Genomic DNA, 24,790 nt, shown 5'->3' with positions numbered 1-24,790 from the left:
ACTTTTTTTGCTGTATAGTAAGCATACATGTTATGCAGCAAAGGCACAGTGTCCTTTTGCCTGTCGCTGCCAGCCTCTCACTGTTCTGTACTTAGCATTTTTAAGTTCGAAGCAGGTAAAATACTTGGTAATAACTGCTGCGTAGAATCCAGAGGGTATTTAATATTTGAGGCACTCTATTTGTTTTTAGAATAATAGAGAAAAGTGCCACGGAGCAAGCAGTGGTTCATTTTGAATGGATGCTTTGCTAGAAGTCGATTGAGTTGCAGCAGCAATCGGTGACAATTGATGCTCTGGCTCCTGAGAAGGAAATTGCCACGAGTCGTCTTGCAGAATAATGTGGTTGGCACAGTTCAGTCCTCAGCGTGCAGACTGTGCTGGTTGCCTTGTCTGGATGCATGTATTGTGGGAAGGTTAAGCACTCAGTCCGTTGATTAGCCAATTTGGAAACAGTGAGTATTTTGCTCATTCTTGGCATGACTATGTATGTTTCCAGAGAGGCTGCAGCAGGAGCTTCAACTGGAGCATGCAGATGGGGAAACACAGCTGTGCCGTCTTCAGATTTTGACAGTGAGTATTAGCTGTAGCCATTTGGGGGGAGTCTTGGAGAACCTTTATAATTATAGTTACCTATGGGATAGAAGTTACTTGGAGAAGCAGGTCATATATACTATGAAGGCAACTTTTTAATGAATAACAACTTTTTACCTGAGCAATGAAATTAACTTATTTACTAAATTAGCTAGTATTTTTCATGAGTCAGGTTTCTTTGTTACAGTATTTCCATTTTTTTCGGATAGTAAGCCAGGAGACGATTGTAACACCTCTTTGTAGCTTTAACTGCAGTGGCTGAATTGGTGGCTCCCTCCTGCCTTTTTTTCTTTTTTTTCTCTCTCTCTTTTTTTTTTTTTTTTTTAAATAGACCAGCATGATAGCATAAATTAGATTTGGTGGGGTTTTATGTTCACATGTGGGTTGTAACTTTGGAGCGAACACATAGCCTGTCCTGCTGTCCCTGCTAAAATGTAGAGACAGCATGCTTTTCAACTCTTGTCTGCTGCTTAAATGGCATGACTCTCTATAGAGCTTATGATTCAAACCAGTAGAAGGATGATGTTTGCATCACTCTTTCCTCTTTCCCTGGACCGTGTAGATTTTACTGTTGAGTAAAATGTAAATTATGGGGCAACCACAAATGGTACCAAGTGCTTGAGTGTGATTTGTTAGACTATAACACAAAAGCAATTTACAGCAGTTTTCCTGTCAGAAGTAAATTTTCGTCTTGATCTTTGAAATCTTAGTTCAAATTATGCAAGGCTGAGATCTTTTTGGAATGAGTGCTCTTGGATGCCAGCTGGGAAGAGTTATAGAGATGGTTGTTCTGACGTTGTAACCAAGGGTTGGTTTTAGTGTGCTTAGAGAATCTTGTTATGGCATAGAAGGCAACCTGCTACAAAAGCAGCTTTTTTTTTTGCTCGTTGTGTGCACAGGTGAGTACAGATGCACAGGCTAGGACTTCAAGAGTGCTTCAAGTCAGCGTACTCTGAGAGTTACATAATGGTTGAGGCTGGAAGGGACCAGTGGAAGTCATCTTGTTCACCCCCCTGCTCAAGCAGTGTCATCTGCTACTCATGGTTTTGCAATACAGAGATGAGCAAGGGATAGTGTCATGTTAAAACGTCCATATCTCCTGTTACCAAGTGTCACATTTAATACAGTTTACCAAAAGACACAGGACACATCTGCCCTGGAAATGGGCTGGGTGAGCAGTGTTTGCACCACTGTTATCTTGTTGCCGAGTTTCTTCTGAAAGGTTTCTAGCACCCCTCCAAAATAGCCTCTGCGTTCTGGTTATATGATCCTGGAGCTTGCCCTGTTCTTGGGCTCCTCAGTATCTTTTTTGCTTGTATTTTACCTTATAGAGGTTTTATGGTTAACCTGGCTGGATAACCAGGAAGATTGCTCAGGTATGCAAGCTCTTCCAGATACAGAATTACAAGCAAATGCCCCAGGGTATGTGTGGGCATTGAAAGGGAGGGTGATACCTGGTTGTGATGTCCCCGGAGCAGTGGTTACAGGCCCGCAGGTACACAGACTGAGTGGTACTCAGCAAAGCAGGATGGGATCAGTGTTAAGGATGGGCATATGCACAGTAGTGTTTTGGGGATGTGGCTGTGTCCACATTTGTTTCCTTAGCATGTCTGTGTTCCTGTTAACAAAATGGGTTTAGTAATGTCTATTAAAATTCCAGATTAGTCGCAACAACTGATGTTGTTTGGAGATACAATCTCTTTAATGCAAAATAGCTCAAGTTATTCCACAAGTTTAAGCTATAGACAAGGTCTCTAAAATTAACTGTGCCATGCTTTTTTTCCTAGGTAGCCATCACTGTCTTTCCCATTTGCAGTCTGGCGGTTTTTCTGAATGTCCTATAGAGAGCTGGCACTGGGAAGTCCACAAGTGTTTAAGGGCAAAATGTTCTTAGTGTGTATGAGAGTGTGAATGGGCAGAGAGCTGGGAGTCTACAGGGGTGGATTCAGGGGCTGTATAGTGCTAAGAAGTCAGGAAAACGTGGTGTTTTGGCTGTTAGCTGTTTTGATGCGCTGATTTCAGTAAGTATAAGAGAAACAAAGCTGGTAGGAGCACCTCTGTTGACGGAACTCCTTCCTGCTGCAAGGTGAGTGGCAGGCGGGTTTTTTCCTTCTCTTGGTTTTTGTCATCTTTGAAGAGCAGTGTCAGTGCCTGCAGCAAAAGACTGGTGTCATCAAAACTTTTAAGTCCTCCCTCATTAGACCCATGAATCGTATCCAGTCTTTCTTTTATTGTTTCTTTTACTTCTGATGAGCATGATGAGCATCAGGCTCTGCTTATTCACTGTGGAATGTCAATGTGTGTCTCTTTTCCACAGTCCTTTTCTTTGCAGAATGATTTCTTTAGAAGATACTTCTGTTTGTTTCAACCTTCAACATCCTGTCTGTGCTGTCAGTTAACTTGGTTATTTCCTTTAGCATTCACACGTCTCTGTTGCCCTCTCTTCCTCCATTTGACTGGTAACTTCCTGACTATACCATTAGTTCCTCCGTATGTGTCATAAGCATTGATACAGTAAAAAAAACCTCTTTATTTTTTATACTGCTGCTCCATCTTGCTTCTAGCAGGAAGTTTAGGGTTTTTCCCAGCCTTGAGCTTATCTTCTTGTGTCTGTTATCTCCTTTGGGGTATAGCCCATCCTTGTTGTCTTGATTCAGCCCTTGCTAAAGTGAAGCAATAAAAGTGTTTTCATCTTGACTCAAGATGCTCCTTTGTATGTCCTTTCTAGCCCCCTGATTTATCAAAATGCCAGGAAAGTCCTAAGTACCATAGTCAGATCATGCTAGTGCTAGGAAAGAGGGCTGTGACCTTTTGTTATTTCTTCACTCTTAGTTGAATTGTATTCAAAATTGCTTTCCTGAGTCAGAGCAGCTTTGGTGAACTTTCTCTGTTTCTCTTCAGCATATTTTCAACCAGTGTCTAACAAATTGACTCCATTTCCAGTTACATTGGATTCCTTTAGAGTGTGCTTAGCTTAAAGACTAGAAAGCCCCCCCCCCCCCCCCCCCCCCAATTTGCATTCATCCTTTTGAACTGTAATATTTAGCATTGCTTTATTTTAGTTTTTCTTTCACAGTACCAGTTTCCTTTTTCCTTTCTTCTCCCCTCCACCTTATTGCTGAAAACTTTCATTCTAACCTTACAAGCTTTTAAGAACAGTAGCACCACTGGCCAAAACCGAGGCTTCATCTTTTTCCCATTACTTCCCTCCAATCTCTCAGGTTATGTGAGACTATCCTGAGAGTCAGGATGATAAACTTGTATTCAGCTGGATTTTAAGGGATATTTTTTGCTGCTTGCTTCAGTTTAGGAACATCTGGAATATAGCCCAATGACAAGAAACAACCCCAAATGAAGCAGCAAGCCCTGATAAACTGTGAAAAGTTTAAGTGGATTCAAATGTTGTGTTAGGAATAGTGTTTGATTTTTGTTCCTGTACTTGATACCTTCCATGGTCTTTAAATTCGACATTCTAGGCAGATACTCAGCACCTTTGAAAAACCATCGTTTTTTTTGTGAAGCCTTACCTTTTCAACTGCCAGGTTATTGTTGGTTTGGTGGTTGTTGAAGAGCTCCAATGTTAACACCTTTAGTAACAGAGCATCTTTGTCTGACTGTATGCTATATGGATGTTAATTAAATTGCCACAAAGGTTCAGACACTTTGAATAATCAAAACAGAGTTTTTAGTCCTCCCTCTTATGAATTATAGACATGTAACTAAAAGTTCCTTGGTAGAAGGAGATCCCCCAAGAAGATGGGGAGTTCAGGTTAAATAAGTACCTGATTTTTTCTGGTATGCTTCAATGTGTTCTTCAGAAGCAAGGCCAGCCAGCCTGCTTGCTTGTATTCTGAGTACATCCGGTCTGTTGTGTTTTCTTCCACTTTTTCTTTCCAAGCACTCTTTAAAGCCTTTTTTCTCTGTTTTGAAGAGTACGTTTTTTGAAAGTGGGCCTGTCAATGATGGTGAAACCTCAACCACATAAAATACTTCCTAATGAGAGGACCACTGCAGGAAATGTAAAATACTTAGAACTAGATTTTTAAGAAAGGTTATAGGTGGGAATGAGACAGGTGATAACCACCCAAATATTCACCATCTTTCCTGGGTGGCTTTACCAGTGGCAAAAATTGTCCTGGGCTGTACATTTCACACCCATATGCCTAAAATGTCCTCCAATACTAGATTTCCAGGTATTTTGGAGAGGAAGAGTGCTGTATTTAAACCTGACGGCTCCAAAGTTCGTTTTATCATAATATTAGAAGGTCCATTCCTGGGCTAGCGATGCATTATTGATCAGCAGATTGCAGGTTCAGCATCAAAGAAACATTCCTGTTGGGAAGCTGATGGACTGCTCTGAACTGTGGAATTCTGTCAAGTAGGGTCAGGTCTTCCTGCAGTGTTGGTGGCTGCTGCTGAAGAGATGGCAGCCCCCCAGCTTCGACATCGCTGCCTCTTTTCCATCACTTGCTAGAATATAGCTCATAGCTCCTGTAGAGCTTTATCTTCCATTTGTGGCAAAGCATCTGTGGATTTTATTGACAAGGGTCTGCTGGGCCTTTGGCTCTTGTCTAGTTCAGGGGTGAATAGCAAAGAACACATAACAAAAGGGAAAAAGGCAGCATAAAAGCCTTTTTATGTATATAAAGTGTGCATCCAGCCCCCTGGCTTCTGTGCCCTGTTTTTATTTCTTGCAGAGATGGTAGAGCATGTTTACAGCTCCTTAGACTCGGCTGTTCAGTCATGCAGTTTAACTCCAAAAATAACTCTCTTGGAGGATATTAATCCAACGTTGGATTATCTTTCTAAAATCGTTAATCAGACTTGGTCCCCGAGGGACCTTCCAGCTGAACTTGCCACTTAGTTTCTGTTTGCTGGGGCGGCGGGAGCTGAGCGGAGGAAGCTGATGAGGTTTGACAAGAAGCGGTTACTTACGTAAGGTCTCGAGCGGAGGGACCCGTGCCTCTCCTCCTGCTGCGGGTCCCTGCATGGTGGTCGGCCAGGGCTCAGCTCCCTGCTGGCACTCGCTCTGTCCCGCCATGTCCTGGCTGCGTTGTTGCCCTCCTTCCGTTTGCCTTGAAGAAATGCCATGGGGAAAACCTGCCTGCCAGGGGGGAGCAGGCGGATTAGTGCCCACTCCAGGTGATTCCTGTATATGCTGCCTTTTGTCTAGAGAGGAGAAACACATGCTTTGTTTTATTAAATTCTCAAATGCACGTGGCGTTCCTTCAGTTGCTTTTTAATCATTAACTTCCTTACTCAAGCTGTTCATCAAATGACCTGGCCTGCTGTTTGATTACTTCTCTTCTGTAAAAGAAGGAATGAGCTCTTGTAGGCTGCTGTTTTTTATATACAACTAGAACCATGAGTCGCATAATTCCTATTAGCCTGCATTTTTCTTCTTTTCTTCTCCTGTCTGTAGAGTAAGAATAGAGTTTATTTCTTGAGAGATGTGCTCTGATAGCTATAAGTTATTTAAAGTGCTTTGAGAACCTTGTATGGAAAGTGCCAAGGAAATTGCAAAACATGTTTGTGTTTCTTTTTTTTTTTTTAAAAGAGTTCTACTGAGAACTAATTTCATACACGAATAAAATCCTGTTTTCCACATGCAGTGTGTGTGCAAAAGGGGGAAAATCAGTATGTTTTACTGACATACGTGGTGATTTAATCCCTCAGAGCCAGGCAGGTAAACTGAGAGCTTGCATGTCTGTGCTGATGCATTTTTGCATTAAATTTAATATACTTTGATTTCCAACTTTGGTGTTTATTACTCTGACTTAGGCTGCTGGAAGCACTGCGTAGTATGGTTGAAATGCAGAAATGTGCTGCGTGTGGTAACAACAATAACTCACAGAATTTGCACTTTAATGGGCCAATCTGTCATAGTCCTGAAAAACTTTATTGACATAAAACAGTGTACTCAAGTGATAAGAATGTTTTGGTTGTGGGTTTTTTCCCCCCTCAAATTATAAAATAGTGTGCTGCTGAGCATGGAACTTGCTTAAACCTCCTCCAGGTTACAGCTCCGTGAATGCATTAGGGCAAAATAATGGGAAGTTGCCTTCTTTTTCCTCAGACCCCTTCCTTCACTTCATACACTCATGCCTGTACATGCATCCTGTTGCCTTAAGATTCTGCCTTGAAAATAAACGTTGCAAAAAATGAGTTGCAAAGTTGAACTTATATGTCTGCTGCTCAGATCCCACTGGGAGGGAAAAAGGAATTGCACTTGAGAAAACTCTATAACTAGACCCTTCAGCGATGTCCATATCTTTTTCACTGCTTGACTGCTGCGGGCATAACAAAAAGCAGTTCAAATCAGTTCTGGTACTTCATTCACATAATGAAAATCACTTACTTAATGGGAAGCATTTCACACCAGGGATTGTGCCTTCCTTATTTTACTGGGCAGTGTCTAACACACTGTGTACCACTGGAAAAAATAGCAGGTAATTTGTAATTGTCAGCACTGTAGATTTCAGAAATTTCATTGCAATCATAGTGTGATGACAGCTAAACATTATTTTGGCCTGAAAAAAAAGAATATTTGCTTTTGGCATTGCCACATAGGTAGAACAAAACTAAATTATCTTTTGGATCCTGAATTTGATTTGTAAGATTATAAACTAGGGAAAAAAAATGTCAGCACTTCTGACTAGGATGTGCACCGAGAAAGAGGAAGAAATGTGTAGTGACAGTTTTATATATGCTTTTCAGCATTCAGACCACACTGATGCCTCCGAGTTAGTCTCCTAGTAGAAGAAGTGGAACTACATCCATTTATATTAGTTAAAGATCTGTCACTTTGCTTTGTGTTTTATGGCTGTATAAGCATACATATATTAATAATTATAATTATAATTATGTGGGAGATCTGTGCTAGCCTGCATTTAAACGAGTCACATTGAAATTGTCTTCTGAATGCTGTGGTAGATTTCTCTTGTACCTTACTTTGGAATGCAAATGCTTATTTTCCATAGCTGAATTTGATTAACTTACCATCAATTTTCCTTGACTTCTTTCTTAAACCATTTGCTTTCTTTCTGTGTAAGTTGTTAAGATGGACCACAACTCGTTAAAGCAAGCTGGTGGTTAATGCCACACCTGTACTGTGAGAGTGGAAGATTTCTGCAGATTTATTACTGTGTGATGTTGTTTTGCTTTCGTAGTCGTGGCCAGTGGTCATGAATCAATGTTTTTCCTTCAACATTCCTCGTGAGCTTTGGAGTTAGCTAGCCTCCTAGGGGAGGTATCTGTTGGACTGTGGGTTACTGTCCCTTTCCCTCTCATGGTGAGAGGTGATGGTGCTCAGAGTTGCTTCTCTGTCTTCCCAGTCAAATGAAAGTGTGCTTGCCCATGCGTTGGGTGGATTCTATGTTTTTTATAGGTGTCCTTTCTCTCCGTATAGATACGTGGCCTACAGATTATTTTGTTCATGAAAACTGTAGAAGAAACGTGATAGGGGGGATGGAAACCTGTTGAAAGTAAGGACTTGCTCATCTGAAGCTGTCCTCAGTCAAGTCTGTCTGGCAGGAGCTGCTGCTGCTCTTCTTGTGTTGTGGCCAGTAAACTTACGCTCTGGCTGAGGTTTCCAGCATCCCTCCTGCCAGGGGCACAGTGCCGTGCCAGGGAGCACAGGGAGAAGCCTGTCAGTCAGGCACCAGGTAAGCCAGCTCCACTTAAATGCTGCAGGCAGTTTAATACCAGAACATCACAGGCTGAGGCTACGGAGGACTGTTCTGCTGAGGAGGTGGGGAACCCCAGTACTGTGAGTGCGGGAGCAAAAAGGTGCCCAAGGGCTCGGTTTCATTTGACTGTCATGGTGGATTAACGGCTCATGGCTGCCATCAAGTCTCTCACTGCTTCTCCCCCGCCCCCCCCCCCCCACACACACACACATTGTGCCGCCTCTGGGAAGCCATTTGACTTGAAAGTGGTAAAAACCAGATGACTGAAAATACTATTTTACTGATTAGTTGAGTCAGTGCGCTGCACTGCGAGGGGAGGGCTCGTGGGAGATGCAAATGGCGGGAGCGTGAGGGGCCGGGGGAGAAATGGCGGGAGCGTGAGGGCCAGGGGAGAAATGGAGGGAGCCTTGTTATCCAATCAGGCTCTGTGAGGAAAAAAACAGCCAAAAGTGAATGTCTGAATATTCTTGATGACCAGCAAGCCAGTTGCATGATTTAATTGTGTTTTTTCCCCGTCCCCGTAACATCTACCAAATGCAGACAATATAGCTGTATTTCTTAATCTTGTTTAGTCTTTCAAGGCACTTCCTGCAATCCAGTCTTATTTATAGACCGTCCATTGTCTTATTTACTGCTTTGCGCTTTGCTTTGTGGTGATGTGCAGTCCTGTTGGCATCAGAACTGCCATTGTTGGAAATAAATTGCTGGAGTGTTAAAGTTTGTAAATTGCTTTTACAGTGTATGTTGAGAATGCTACGTAGCGTGTAGGTGAAGGACAGGGCCTTTTTAGAGTAGACCAGAGGACACATGAAAAAAAAGGAAAGGTAGACCCATACATATGAAGGCTGGACGAATTCCCACTTGTAAGTAGTATGACACAAAGGTATAAAATTTCTTGATAAAGGGATGGTTTCACGATTTTGTTCAGGCTGACCTGAGTTTGTGCTTCAGCTGCTGTTGGAGAAGGGTTGTAAGACTGGATTAGCTGGAGCACCAGCTGAAGGTGGGCAGAGCCTTTTTTTTCTTGTACTTCTTTGTGGCTTCTGGATGTCTGGTATATTCTATCTGCTCATTTCTTGCCTTAGCTCTTTCAAAGGGTACAAGCATGTGTCAATGCTTTCACCACTTCCTTCTCGTGCTGAGAAGTGGGACTGCACCTCTGGGGATATCCACAGCTTCTCTTGTTTTGTCATACATGATGGCATTTTGCTGGGTCTCAGCAGAGCACGCACGAAATGCCGTGGTCAGCAGGGAGGACTTGGCAAAGCAAGCAGGAACCTCCCAGTCATCAGCAGGGTGGCACGGGTTGCTGTGCCTGAGAATTGCAGAGCTTTGCTACTTCAGCGGCTGTCCTGCTACTGCCAGGCTGGGAGAGGGGTGCAAAAGGTTTGTTTGCAAGCCCAGAGAGGCATTACACCCGCTTGAAAAGCATTTGTTGTTATTGCAATGTTGCAAACTTTGAAACAAAAGAGACAGAACTTAAATTCTACAAAACCTGAGGGTTTGGTCCTTCCCCTTTCAGTTCCTTTCCCCCAGATTCACAGGCTGTGCTATTTGACATGAGATCCTATTGATACTCCTATTCTTGCAGAACTGTGATGTTTTATGTAGCTGATTATATCATTGTGAATGTATACTATATCCTTGTGTGCTCACATGTCTGAGATTTACCCGAAAGGCGTATTTATATATGGGTATCTCTGGATCTGTTAGGTGAGGATATGTGTGTGTATGTATATGTGGAAGCTGCTGTGTGTTCTGCCTTCTTCCTGACATCCTGGTTGCTATAGTGCAGTGATCTATTTGTGAACACCCAGAAGATCATTGCTATAGTTAAAAGAAACAGTGTTTCCTGGCCATAACTTCCTGGGCAATCTCTTCTCCTCAAGCACCGCTTTAACCAATTCGGTCACGTTCCCTGGGACTCCGGGAGTGACACTGTAACAGGAGCTTCCTTCTAGTTTGTCGCTTTTCCCCACTGGCATGTTTAATAATATTTAAAAATAGTTTCTCTATTTTAAATCTAATGCATGCCTATTATTCACCGTACATTTCAGTGCTTCAGCCATCTTTCTAACAGACTGTCGAGCTGTGCAGTGTGTTGTGGCGTTGTGTCCTGTGTTGCTTCTGTAATATGTGCTGTTCTTCTGGTCTTGCACACACATACACACATACATTTTCATCCACCTGCCCAGCCAGGCAAAATGTAGGAGGTGAAGCGGCAGCGCTGGGGTTCTGTCTGAACTGCTGTATTTATTTATTTATTTATTTATTTTTTCCCCTTCTCCCTGCAGGTGTGAATGAGAAAGATTCTCTGCAGTATTTAGTGTCCAGTTGTAGTGGCTCTGAAGAACAGCAGCGTCGCAATGCCCCCTCCTGCTGATATAGTGAAGGTGGCGATCGAATGGCCAGGTGCCTTCCCCAAGTTAATGGAAATAGATCAAGTAAGTGCCTGTGTACGAATGCTCTGCCAGCCCTGTGTGTAAGTAAGTTCTTCTCTGCACGTCTGTGTCTCTGCATTTATGTTTACTGAGATGCACACGTATGTTTCTGTGAGTGCCTGTGTGGTAGATGGTGTTTTTTGTAAAGGGGTGTAACCCTTTTCCTCTCTTACTGCTTAATGTTTTGGATGTGTCTAGCTGGGGGGGGGTTTATTTGATTTTTCATTTTAAACAGCTGCTTAAATAAGGCATTTACTGCTTGTGTGATCCACTTAACACTTCTGTGCCTTAGTTTGTTCAACTGTAAAATTTTGGTAATGTTGCCTTTGGGTGGAAAGCCTTAAAATTTTTAGTCAGTGCATTGCAGAGTAGAAGTAGGATCATACTGAATGGCTGTAGCAAGTGCAGGTTTTGGAACTTAAGTAGTTGTGCACTGTGAGCAGGAGGATTTTTGCAGTTCCATACAGGAATCTCAGGGGTTGTCCTGTTTGGCTGGTTATTTCTAATGCAGTGTCCTCATGGACCGATTGGAGGCAGTGTACAGAAGTTAACAAATTCAAAATTATGAATTAAAGACTGTAGGAAATTTGGTGGTGATGGTGAGGGGAACAAACCAAATCAAGTTATACAAGTGCTGTGTTTTATATTCTGGACTTCTCTGAGATGGGTTTCGTGGCACATTAAAAAGGTTGCTTTTAATATTAATAAATGTTTAGCAGCTTACCCTTAACATTTTGAAATCGTACAGCATATTACCTGTTTAGAATAATTATTATTTCTGTAAATAGTTTTCAGAGTGAAGGAAAGCATTTCATAATGTGCTTTAGACGCTAGTGTGTCTGGGGGCCAATTAGATTATAAAGTTCTATTGGAGAGCAGAAAATCTGAATTCCTGCTGAAAATGTTTTACTGAAATGGGATCCTATTTTTTTCATGTGGTGCAATCAGTTTCACTTCTCGTTAACCCTTTTGTGGCATATGCCTGGGAAATTCCTGTGTGAACTTCGGAGAAACAAGGTACTATAGGGTGGCTGGAATAACAGCAGTATGATTTTTAGGCACTCTGAAAGCCCCTTTAGAGGGAAAGGGAGTTCCTGAGTAGTTAGCAGGACCTGCCAAGCTTCTTCATTTTCATTTGCTGATATTTTTTAGTCAGCATGTATCTACAGATACAAATCTCTTGCCTTCTGGAGTGAAGAATGTTTTACTTTTTTCTTCTTATATAACAAATGGTAGACACTGCACACTGTGTTCAGGGAAAGATGCATGTTAGTCATGATGAACAACAGCTTATTGCTACCAAGTACAGTGGGGACAAAAATTAACAAATATTATGCAGTCTCCTTCAAAACAAATAATACCAAAGTGATTTGTTTTAATTTACAGAATGTCTTTAACTCTCAAAAAAACTCCTCATGCCTTATCTGAAATAATAGCTTACTGTCCTGGAACCTTGCTTTTACTTTATGTAAGATTTAGGGGGGGACAAGAGAGATCAATGCTGACTTATATTGGGTAGAACTCTTCCAAACCAGCCTGCCAAGTTGTCTGCAAGCTTCCTTACACTGCTTTATGGGGAGGAGGAGGAAGAAGAGGGGGGAAATAAGGCTGAAAGGGAGAAGGCTAACAGCAGCTTGCTCCTGATGCAGGGGAAAACAGGGGGAATGAAGTTTGAGGGTCTCATCCCTCACCTTTCTGATATGGAAAATACAGGTGTGGTGAGAAGAAATGAAGATGAGAAAGAAACATCCCTTCCTAATACCTGTGCATGCAAACCCACATGTCTACCTTTTCTCAGGGATGGGAGCAATTTGGGAATCGGCCCTGAAAGCAAACAGGGTGATACATGCTTCTAAACACACAGCTCTGCCTTTGGTTCACGTAATGCTAACTTTTCCCCAATCTGTTTCCTTTAAAATATCTATTCAGTTGAAGAGCTGTAGTGGAGGAGATGATTCATACCTCAGATGGCTAGCTGTCATAGATGATAAAGGGAAGGAGGGAAAAGGAAGGCAAAAAAGAGAAATGACTTGCCCATTGACTGGACATTGTAGACAATGCCTGTCTCCCAGGTGGGATCTGCTCATTCAAGCACCATTTGACATATATTCAGAAAATCCTAAAAACTTTGCCTTACTAGTTTCCTCCCTCTGTGGTTCCTTACCAGCAAGAAAAATGGTATTTAAAGAACAGCACTGTATTATTACTTCAAAAAGAACAATGAAAAACCTCACTTTAACATGATGCAAGTTTTTGTCTTTCAGGGTACTGAAGCTATTCCAAATATTGAAGTACAAATACCATTTAAGAGATCAGAGGAAAATCTGGATATTGTTTGGGGTTTTTTGGTGTGGTGGTTTTTTGTTTGGTTTTTTTTTTTTGTTTGTTTGCTTGCTGTATACACTTGATAGCATTTATTTATATTCAGTTGCACAGTATCCCAGTTCACCCGCTGTGTATATGCATATTTTGCTTAGCAATGAAGTATATACAAGGTTTTCAAAATGAGGAAATGTCATTGTGAAACCACAGTGATTGATGGTAGTGTACTGGCAGGTGTTGGGCCTGAAAAGAGCTCATGAGTATTTTTTCCACCAAATATTATTAAACTCTACATTAAAACCCTCCCCTTCAGGTGCATGACTGCTGACAACCTGGACTTCCTGAGGCACAGAGCCTTTTCTAGTTGAGGCTTCCCGCAATGTTCCTGTAGGTTTGTCAACTTGGGTTCATCAATGACAATTTTAACTGTAAGCGTACAGATGTGGTTTCACTGAATTAGAGAGACTCTTTGCCTGCACAATTAATACCTAATTAAGTTCTTTTTCAGAACCAGCCTCTGTGCCTAACCTTTCTTCTCATTCATTGAAATGTGCCTTTTGACGTCAGGGTATTACAACTGTTTTCTTCCTGGAAAGTTGCTTTAAACAAGGAGGGCTATACTGCATATTATTTAGGGCCCTCTCTCCTACCAGGTGGGCGCTAATTGAGTTGCAGTAAACCTAGCAATTGGCTGTTGCCTGTGTACATTATAGCTGATTTTAAAGCATGCACAAGCTAACGTACTTTTCTGCTTTCTCCTTGAGAGGTGGACTTGACTGAATTCAGTTACTGTCTTCCACAGTACTATTTTTTTTTTTCATGTCAGTTTTCCCCCATTTCCATTGCTTTCCTCAATTATAAATTTTAAATATACATCTAGATTCTTCCTCCCTGCATAAATCCCTACTGGCAATATTATTACTGTGGTCAAAATTAATTTTTAATGAAAAGATTTTATTATGGCTTTAAAAGCTGGATACAGGGATGATAATCTACTTTTAAGTCTTTTCTGTCGTGAAAGGGGAGGAATGGAAATGGATTGGTATCTGAATTTGCATTGGGATCTTTTTGTGGACTCTTTAGGTGTGCAGTCTGGGGAAGAAATGAATGGTAGATGCTGACTGCCTATTACCTTCTCCCAGTCTTCTAGCTGATTGTTCTGGAAGATGTTAAGAGTAGGGCTGCACGAACTGTGTACAGGTGAACCAAGATGCTGGCTAGTCTATCCTGTCTTCTCTTTATTTGTCCCAGGAATAGCCATTTCATGAGACGATGCTATTTCTTGTGTTCAGATGGAAATTTGCATGCTTTAATTTGTGCCCATTATGCATAACTCATTCTCAGCTGTTGGGGTTTTTTACAGCATGAATTATTTTAGGTAAGCCAGTGCTGGTTTTAGGTTACCTGGATACTTTGTTCTGTGGATTTACAGCTTCACTATTCCTGCTGCCGGGGAAGCAGCTTCCAGGAGAGGCACAAGATGGATGTTTGGAGGCAATAACTATTTTAGCTTAACCCATTCAAATCCATTATTTTGTGTTAACACAAGTTGTACTAAAACCAGATTTCTCTAAACTCGGGGATGAACTTCTTCACCATTGGAGGTAAACACTGTTCCTACAGGAAGGAATGTTTTGTAATTAAACTTGGCCATACAGTTTCTTCCTCCAGGTTTACTTTTATCTATGAGATCATGAAATGTAGATTAAATTAACAGGTGAGAATCTTCATATTAGCCAAAAAGAAAGGGGAAAAAAAAACCTAAACCCACACCAACTGTTTTTTCTTTTCAAAGCATAAATCAAATCTGGTACAGTAGGCAGAATCTACAGGAGCACTGTCAAATGACAATGTCATCTTAATAAAGTGCAGTGCAGCACATGGGATGAACCATGGGCTTTCTCTAAAGTTTAGATTTAGTCAGCAAGTTTATCTTTTAAGAGTGTCTTTCAAGTTGCCTTTTCTCTTCTGCCAATGTGTGCTATAAATGTAATTTTGTTTTCCCTTCAGAGAAGTCATGTACTTCACTGCATATTAAAAGAAAACCAGTAAGATTGGTTTTTTAAAAAGGAACTTTCAAATCATTTTTGGGTTTCAGACCTAATTCTGGACCTTTGGGGATTGCTAATTGATTTAGCGCAGTGTTTCTCAAATTGTGGGGAGAAATGTAGTTCAAAAAGGGACTGTGAAATGCTTAATTAGGGAAAAGAAAGTGGCACATCACTTCTGCCATGTGTGTAGACTAAGAATAGCTGTAGTTTCTGCAAGTGTTGTCACTGGTAATAGCAGTATACTGATACAATCCTAGCATCACAAGTCTAAATGTATGCAATATTAGTGAGCACCAGCATCATTCAAGTGGTGAAGAAGAAAAGAATTTTGATGTCTCTTTGTACCAGAGGCTCTACTCTGAGATGTCGCTCCCTGCACTTCGTTCTGGCTCTGGGCTCAGACTCCCTCAAAATCAAGGGGTTTAGTGCTGAGGGGATGGAGGAAAAGAAAGGCTCTTAACTCCTTCCCACAAATCTGCAAAATTATATGAACTCTTATCCAAAAAGTGTAACTGTATTGCAGTAGCTGGAGATACTGATGCTTTTTGATATGAATATTGTGAAGATTTCCAATGTTATTGCCCATTGTGAGTTTAAAGTAGTTAAGGGAAATGTCAGTGCCTTTAGCAGCTGACAAGATCTCAGTTTCTTGAAGATAGAGGGGTAAGAAGCAGCTCGGGGTGGGGGTGGGGAATAAGTCTCTCACTGACTTATAAAAGTGTTCCCTGCCTGGATTTGCTAGCAGCAACTCCTTTCTCTCAGGGTGGAGAAGAGAGTTAGTGCTTGAAGCCAGCCACTGTAGCTGTATCTCAGCCATTCTGAAGGGGGGACCTTGGTTGCTGCTGATGGAGAACTTACCCAAAGATAGAGGAGCCAAAAGGTGGCTGCCTTTTCAAGAAGATTTAAAAACACTCGGCTAGCTTAAGCCAATTTGCTAAATGTAGGGCTTGCTTTAAATCGACTTTTAGGTGTTAAGCAGATGCTAGCAATTTAATGAGTCTTACTGTTCCTTGTTGTACCTGTCAGTATTTCAGCTTCACAAAACTTAAGATGAAACTGTTCATAAATCAGATACTAACCAGCACATAAACATAGTAAAAATATTTAACATTGTAATAATCTTTTCAGTTTTGTTACCCTCAAGGATTATTAATAAAATTGGTAAGGAAATCATGCTCACTAAGTTAATGTGCTATTTTCTTTGTTGAACTAATGAAAGGTCTCACATTTTTGGAGGAGGTGCTGGGGTGGTGGGACAGTGGGATGGACAGACATCAAAAAAAGCTGTTCAGCAACAAGAATAACTTTGGAAACAATAATGCAGATATTTTAAAGCATTAGGTATAATTCAGTGCACTAACGTGTATACAGAAACAGTGCTTTGTTAGCATAATGAACCAATCATTGTTAATTATAATGGGTGTTGAAAAATACTTTTTTTTTTTTTTTTTTCTTACAGGACTGTGGGGTTGAAGTAGTGATCATTAGTGCTCTGGTTCTTTGCTGTGGTGGCAGCCAGCCATCCTGCATAAAAGGGCAATGTTATCATCACATGTTACGTTTTATTAGTCTGGCTTGTCCAAAGCCACATTCCCACTGGCTGGCTGGAGTCTTTCAATGCTGCATACTGATGTCCTGTGGTGCATGACTGGGACCTCATCACTGAAAAAATACATAAAAATTTTGTCTTATACTGTTGAATACAGAGACAGCAGAAAAGCTTAATAGATTGAAGAGGCAATAGCTGTGGAGAAGGGTTAGAAATCATAAAATAAATGTGGGGTAAAAGAAATGGACATATTTAGTGAATTACAGTCTAATGGACGCTATTTATACTTTCTATTTGGTGCCATTTTCTATGTTAGGAAACATTACTTAAATGCAGTAGACAGTTAAATTTTTTTTTAAGAGAAGTGGAAATAGAGCCAGGAGGCATTTGTGGTCCTGTAGAAATAGGGTCCCAGCATTCCTGATCTCCAACACAAAGGATGTTCAGGAAATAGTATTTTAGGAAAGAACTGAAACAGTTTATTAATTCTCTCCTTGGATGTTTTATTGGGTTTTTTTTGTTGTTGTTGGTCATGTGTCCCGTCCTGTCCCCCCCAGCTTTGATTTTGTTATCCCCATAGTGCTAGCCAGAATCTCCCCATTGGAGCCTGAATTTTGCTGCCTGCAACTGAAGACATCTTCAAAATGAAAGCTGATCATGACTGTTGCATCCATAAATTTTTTTAAGAAAAAGCAGGAGTCTCATCTCTTAAAAGTTCATTCTATTATATGTAAAGGAATTGTTTAATGATGAGATTCCTGGAGTTACGCACCAGTGAACTGATTTCAAGGTACTTTGTTCACATTCTGGCCAGCTGGAGTATCCAGGTGCACTTTGATTCAATTATATTCTTCTTATAGAACTCCAAGACTGTAGTACAAAAGAGAGTAATATTAAAAATTCTGTGATTATTAGCCTTCACATAGAGACTTTTTTTACCTTGGTAGGCTAGCAGTGTGTCAGTCATGAGCTGTGGGTTTAGGGTTTCTTCCCTCAGTTTTCAAAGGTATGCTCACCTAATAAAGTGGTTGTGTGAAGAGCCACATCTTAAAGCCCTGCTTTGTATTTTAAACTGTATTTTAAATGTGGTGCAAATACATTGCATGCAAACATGCTGCAATCACAGTTGTAGGTTCCTAGGTGTTTTATAACTGTTCAGTACTCCTGACTGGGAGGTTTTGGCATCCCTTTTTGCAAAGTACAAAACAAAGGAAACGGAATGTTACAGCTTGTTAGGACACTAGATGTGGAGTAAGAAGTTTCTGTAAAATCCTGGATTTTTTAATTCTGGTTGGTTTTTTTTGGGGGGAGGGAGTGGGGTTGTATTTATTTTTTTTTAATAATGTTACGTTTCACTGCTTCCTTGTACAGTCACTTTAACATTGTAAACATGATCTGTGGGGCAGTGCTTAAATGTGGTGAAATGCAGATTTAGGAGTGAGGATATCTTTGAGGGAGGGATAGGAGTAACTGAGGAAGCTGCAGCTGCGAGTAGAGGGAAAGAGGGCATGAAGATCCGAGTTTCCCCAAGTCTCGTGTGCTCTGCAGAACCCCTACTGCTATATTTGTACCAAAGTGTTTCTACTGACATGTTAAAACTGCCACCTTAAGGGCTGTGAACTGAGCTGATAAAAGCTCTCTCCCATCAGCATGCTGTACTTGTTGAGGGCTTTGCCTGTCGGCTCTGGGGTGTGAATCTTTCCTGCTGCGGGTTGTGTTGCTGCACCCACAGAACTGTGTAGTGTTGACCCGGCCTTGGCTGGGTTTTATGGTCTCTGTTACTGTAGTGTTGGGGTGTCACTGGTCTTCAAGGTATTCACTCCCTCTGGTGCTGCCCTGAGTTAGGGAACTCCATTGTATTTTGCAGATGCTTGAAGCCTAATAAGTCTGGTTCACTTGTGCTCCATTGTAGTCAATGGAGAGAGATGATTCCCGGTGTGGTTCAGAGCAGGTTGAGACTGAAGCCCAAAGCTCTCCAGTACCTCCCCTTACAGGAGAAGACCTTTCCTCTTACATCACAAGAGAACAGTGGTGAAGTAGTGAGTCAAGGACCCAGGTGTCCCAGCATCTGAAGTTTGCCACCAGACAGTCTTGCTTCTGTTTCTGTAGCCTCTGGTGTATGACAGTAACAGATGAAGCCTCCACTGACTGTGAAAAGAGGTGTTTTTCTGGTTTTTAATAGCCATAAAAATTACTTTTGCACTAAAAGATTTCTAAGTAGAATGGTAGCATTAATTACAAACAGAATGGTGTATTTACTGGCTTGAGAATCTGGTTTTTGACAGATGCATAGATCAGCAACAGAACTTTTCTTTTTTAATGCTTATTTTTTTTCCACTAGCAGATGTGCTGTATCTGCTGGTTTTCTGTGATAGCAACGGTTAAGAGTTTTCTTGTTACTTCTGTGATTAAAAGGTGACAGCCAGGTAAAAGTGATATCCCAATCACCATCAAAAAAACCCCAACAAAAACCAAAACCCCAAACCCACCAAAAAAACCACCAAAACGAAAAAAACCTGGAAAAAGAAAAAGCAATGAATCTCTGTTAGTCATTTGAAAAGGAAAGATACGCAGCCTTTGCCTAAAAGAAACCTATCTGCCATTCCCTGGTATAGCACAATCAAAGTATATCTGAACACAGATTTCTGCCCAGATTTAGGCACATACACACCCTTGCTGTTTGATTTGGAAGTGCTTTAAACACAGGTTAGTGTACTGGTGGCTTGAACTGCACCTAAGGCTGGGTCAGCATTGATGTATTGAATGTTCTTAGCTTGCTTTTGCTCATCCCATGATTTCCCTGGAACAAAATAGTGGCCTAGACCAACTCAGCCTACCATCTTGCATACCTGTGCTTAGTGCTTCCTGGTGACTGGTTACCTCTGTGGGGGACCCATGAGGTAGGCATGGAATTGTGAAACAAATGATGAAATCAGAAATCTCAAGTTACTTTAGAAGTGCTACAAAGTGTTGCACAAGTAGGAATGGCAGGTCCTCAGGAAGACTGAGTTAGGGATCTGTGTGCATCTTAGCACGCAAAACGTAGAGATGTGACCTGAGACACATGCAGGTGAGCACAGAACTGGTGACCAGGTATTACTTTGTGGTGGATGTCGTTAGGGCTGCACTTAGCCAGCATCTCGGATATATATCTGTACTAACTAGTCAACGCAAATAAAGCTTTACTGGATGTGTAAATTCAAGTCAACTCTAGTGCTGCCCATGCTTGGTGGATTCTCCCCACGTGTGCAGATCAGTAAGCTGCAAGGCCGTGATGCCCCATTATTGTTTCCCACTGGATTTCAGATATTAATCTAATACTTACCCTAGGAAAATACTTTTATACTAACTGACGTGTTCAATGCAGATGGCTGTGATATGTTAGCTAAAGGGGTTACCTCCTACAGGGAGCATAAGATCTACTTTGATCTGTGTTATTTCATGCATTACAGCTACAGCTTGATCTTCTTGGAGCTTTAAATGAGCGTCTCAGCGTGTGTAAAAGCACACTTCATTTTTACTAGTGTAGGGGAGGACACAGAGGCAACCCCCCCAAAACTAAAATGCACTACTGCAAAACAGTTAATGAAGGAAAAACTTTGAAATATTTTTGGACTGTCTGATTGTAAGGAATTCTTTGAAGTACACTGACTAAAAAGGTGAATTTGACTTTTCAGAACCGTAAATGCAGCAAAGATATTACGTACGTTTCTGTAAACATAATTTTACGAAGATTAAAGTAACAAAAGCATCAAGTCCATTCTCTTCGACATCAGGCAAATATTTACAGCCAGGCAAAAAAAAATAAGTGTCTTTGAATGGCCTGCTGAGTGGATTTAGTCTGCAGAGCATGGAAATAGGCTTTCACCTCATCTTTCATTGTTTAAAACAAACAAAAAAGTAATAGCTCACTTTTGTCTTTTACTATTGCTACATTCCTATACATGCAGAAAGCCGTCATGTCCTGTCACTGTTACCTAAGCACAGATACGTCTCTTACAGCCTGCAGCAGCGGGACTGCACAGGGATTCTCAATGCGGCTGCGAGCTGGCTGGGAAGGGGCTGTGGGAGCTGGTCACTCGCCAGTCTGTCACTCCAAGAGCAAATAAGGATTTTGTTGGTGTGGAGGCCTGGCTGGTCCTGCTGCTGCTGCTTGCTCATCTTGCTGCCAGCCAGAGCCTTCCTGCAGTCCCTGCTTACCAACCAGACCCCACCTGAGCGATTGCGCAGGGGAAGCCAGGGCAGCCCTCACCTGCTTTCAGCAGCATCCCGATTACAGCTGTGAACAGGGTGCTGGTGACAATTTATCCCTTTGGTAGGGAAGGGGAAAGAATTTTTTCTGGAGGCTAACATGTAGAGGGAGTGCAGACCAAGGGATGGTTAGGAGCAGCAGCTTATTGGGATTGCAGTGGTATTTATTTTACATTTATTACTTGGTAAATTGCTATCAAATTACTAATTGCAAACCCTGTCCCAGAAGATTTCTACTTTTTTTCCATCCTAATGCTGTTAATTGAGTAGTACTTGGTCACATCAGCACTGTAGCAGTAGTGCCACAGGAGGACAAAGCTATGGTGTGAAGAGCTGGCTGTATTAACAGTTTTTATTCTTGAAGATCCATTTTGATTTTCTTTAACTGTTCCTTACAGGTTCTAGTTGATTTGTTGTTTTGTTTGGGTTGGGTTTTTTTTGTTCCAAGTTTTTAATTTCAGATAATGTTATGTGATAATGCAAAGGTGGTGTAGAATAGGAAAAGGGGGAGGGAGATGAGTAGGACTGAGAAAGGACTTAAAAGCTGATGGTATAGAGGGCTTAGAAGTACCAAAATAATGATTTGGAAAGTGATTGTATCCAGCCTTCCCAGTATTTATATTATTGCCAGTTTGGGTTGTTGAAGTGTCTTTTTGTCATAGTTTCCAACGGAAAACTATAGTTCCTACGGGAAATAATGGGGAGGAGAGACAGTTGTTCTTTTTGTCCTCCATCGTATTACATCTATTGGCTGATACCAGTTTACTTCGTAAAAAGAATTATTATTCCAGATACAAATTTTGTCAAAATAAGGAAGTACCAGAGTGGGATCCACAGTGGCATCCTGAGGAGAGAAGGGGAGGCAGAGCACAGAGCAGCTCACTCGCAGGCTGGCACACGTGCTGCCTGGCAAACTGGTGTTATCCTGCTCCAGACAGACTTGTGCTCCTCCCTCTGTCCCTCCCAACCCCCGCCAAAATGGGGTTTTATTTTTAGGGGAATAATAGAGGGAAGAGAGCAGCTGGAAGCAGGGATTACTTTTCACAGGATTGCAGAAGCTACAAAACCCTTTGAGGAGGAGGAGAGCAGGTCAAAGCAGCTGCACATAAATCACACAGTAATCCAGATTGAGGAACTGATCAGGCTAAGAAATTGTGGGGAGAAAACCAGTTTACTTTCTCCCATGGTCTGCCTGATCTGCTTCACAGCCTGGCTTACAGCTATGCAAACAGCTGAGCAGTGAGAAGCTGCTGTGGCGAAGGGACATGTTGGCTGCTGCAGAAGGGAGCAGTTTCATACTTCCTGCCTTTTCTCCCATGTGATGGTATTTGCTAGTCATTTAGATACATATAGAGTCAGATAAGGAAATCAATCCAGGTGAAAACTGTATTTTTTTCCTTTTTACTAGGCCATTTTTTAGTTTGATCGAGTTCCCAATCATCTGGGTGGTCATATGAAAATAGTAATGGCAGAAAGAGGAAGGAAATGGAAACCAAGGACTGAGACAGTATAGCAAGCGAGGACAGGATCCTTGCAGCAGATGCTTTCATTCATGTTTGATTAAAATAGTCTTGTGTTATGTTTTTGCCTGTTTATAAACTGGCTTAGTTGACTTGACTGTTGAAATAACAGAGCCTTCTGTGATCCTGGCCTGTTCAGGGAGTCCCATCTCTGGCTTTCTGTCTATGAAGTGATGCAGTTCAAAAACAAATCCAAGGGAAAAATAATTATCCATCTGCATAATGCACCCTGCTACTGAGTTAATTTTTTAGCCTATCAGTTTTCTATAAACATTAAAGGGAAACAGGTTGTTTTGACAACAGTGTAGATTCATGGGTGGTTGTACAGTGAGTTTTGTGTATTTTGTTCATTTTGTTTGCTTTTTAAGAAGTCAGTGAACTGCCATTATTGGAAGTAGGGAGGGGGTCCTATGCTGTTTAGTTGACTCAGGGAATTTTCATGAAACAACAGATCTGTGTGAGATTGCATGGTCACCCAGTATTGGAGAAAAAAATCTCAGTAAGCCAACTGGTGAAATCTGGTCTGGTTTTTTTTTGCCATACAATTTAGTCTATGTTTTGGGATATAAAACTGCATTTTCTTTTAGCCAGCAACCTTCTAAAAACACTTGTGTGTGCACCCTGTGTTTATGATGATGTTCAGAGCATTGCAACATCACCAAAGTAGAATGTTCCTTCTATTTTGGGACCCAAAGCAACAGAGCTGTTTTCAGTCAGTCCAAATGCTTATGCTCACAGATGCAGAGAATAAAACAGAAATGATTCATCTGGGATCTTAACACCTTCCAGCTGGTGTTTTATCAGAGGGGAACCTGCATATGTGTACTTGAGAGAGGATTACTGTCATCATATGACCATATCTGAAAGGGACAAAAGAAGATTTAAAAATATTGAATGACTTCTTGCTTCAGATGTCATTCCTGGAAAATGCTCATGTTGATATCTGAATGTCCTGTTTCTGTTGGGTAATGAGATGCAGTGAACACACAAGACCCTTTGATTTCTCAGCTCAGAAGCTGAGTTGATGCCGTATGGGCTAATGTTGAGAAAAAAAACCTGATAATGTCATCATGTGTATGTGTAGAATTGCTATCTTTATAGATTATCAGGCCAAAACAGAAGAAAATTTTGGGGTCCTATCAAGCTTGGTATTAAACAAAGACTGAAATACTACTAACTTGTTTTGTTCTTTTCCATCAGTGGTTTTGGATTCATATTTTAAAAGCTCAGGGCTGTTCCAACTTGGTGATACTTTTTTTTTTTCTTTCTTTTTTCCATAACCAGAAAAAGCCACTGTCCTCAATAATAAAAGAAGTCTGCGATGGGTAAGTTCTGCCATATAGTACGTACTAGGTACTATAATTTTGAGTTAGAAATATTTTTTTTCTGATGAAAATCTAGATGTCCTTCCTGACTTGCCATTAGTTTCTTATATCTTTTCGTTGTCTTATCTTCAGATTTTGAATTTGCAGTTTATTTTAGATTAATTATTTGCAAGATGAGGTTCCTAACAAAGCAGCTCCATCATGTGGGCGACTCTCATTTGGACTGTTGCCTTTCTGCACAGAAGATGCATTTTATCCACTCTGCACTTGTGGTCCCTGTAGTCCATGGGTTAAGGAACTGAAGCACGGACGGTGACTTTGATTTTTGAGCACTGTGTGTAGTAGTACTGTAAGCTGGTCCAGTTGATATGACTGAATGTTCATCACAAGTACTGCAATTCAAACTAATAATTCGTTAAGATAAATACCTTGCTTTAGTTTTAATAAGTTAATATTTGGGGACAAAAAATGCTGTTTTAAGCAAGTGCTAATACACAGGAGAAACTAGTTTTTATTCATCAAAATGCTGCTGAGTTAAAAAGGTGATATTTTATGTGTAATGTAATGTATCAACTTAATACTATATGGTTGGGTATTGTATAAGCTAGCATAAAATCCTGGTGCTGTAAATTTTTTGTGGTCTGTTTTAGTGATTTAGTGATCTTGCTTACTGAAAGCAAAAATTAGGCTTGCTATTTTTATAGATCTGGAATGAATATCAGGTCATTATCAACTTGTTTCTGGAGCACTAAAGTGTCAGTGTAGGGACAAAATAGTTTCTCTTCTGCCTGCACCCACCCTCTCCCCTTCTTTTTATCTTTGCCCTGGAAGGAACATATTTGTTATGTAATTTCTTTCTCGACTACGGTCAAGTTTAGGGCTTTTTTCAGATGTGCAAAGGGAAAATCTCATTTATAGGATTTATTTCTACTGAAGTTTTCCCTTTGTAAACATGCTTTTGTCTTAAAACTTTGGAACTAATCACTGAAAGTTGTGGAAAAGTATGAGAAATACATGGGAATGATGGGCACTTGTTTGGTAATAGTAAAATT

General features: G+C 41.0%; 1 protein-coding gene across 4 annotated transcripts in view; it reads left to right on the top strand.

Annotated features, from left to right (window-relative positions):
• The window catches only part of ELMO1 (engulfment and cell motility 1), a 311,558-nt gene that overhangs the window by 37,495 nt on the left and 249,273 nt on the right, over window positions 1-24,790 (top strand). For 3 of the 4 annotated variants that reach the window (XM_080383306.1, XM_080383308.1, XM_080383305.1), the window contains exons 3-4: window positions 10,574-10,723; window positions 23,698-23,738. In XM_080383306.1, coding sequence (XP_080239432.1) covers window positions 10,646-10,723; window positions 23,698-23,738 — 119 coding nt within the window. In that variant the 5' untranslated portion in view covers window positions 10,574-10,645. Of the gene's footprint in view, window positions 1-490; window positions 571-10,573; window positions 10,724-23,697; window positions 23,739-24,790 lie in introns of those variants that run through there. The other variant, XM_080383307.1, reaches the window with a different exon arrangement.

The sequence above is a fragment of the Falco punctatus genome, assembly GCF_963210335.1.
Source record: "Falco punctatus genome assembly, chromosome: 4".
Lineage (NCBI taxonomy): Eukaryota > Metazoa > Chordata > Aves > Falconiformes > Falconidae > Falco > Falco punctatus.
The sequence above is the reverse complement of the archived record's forward strand: the minus strand, read 5'-3'. Positions and strand labels throughout refer to the sequence as shown.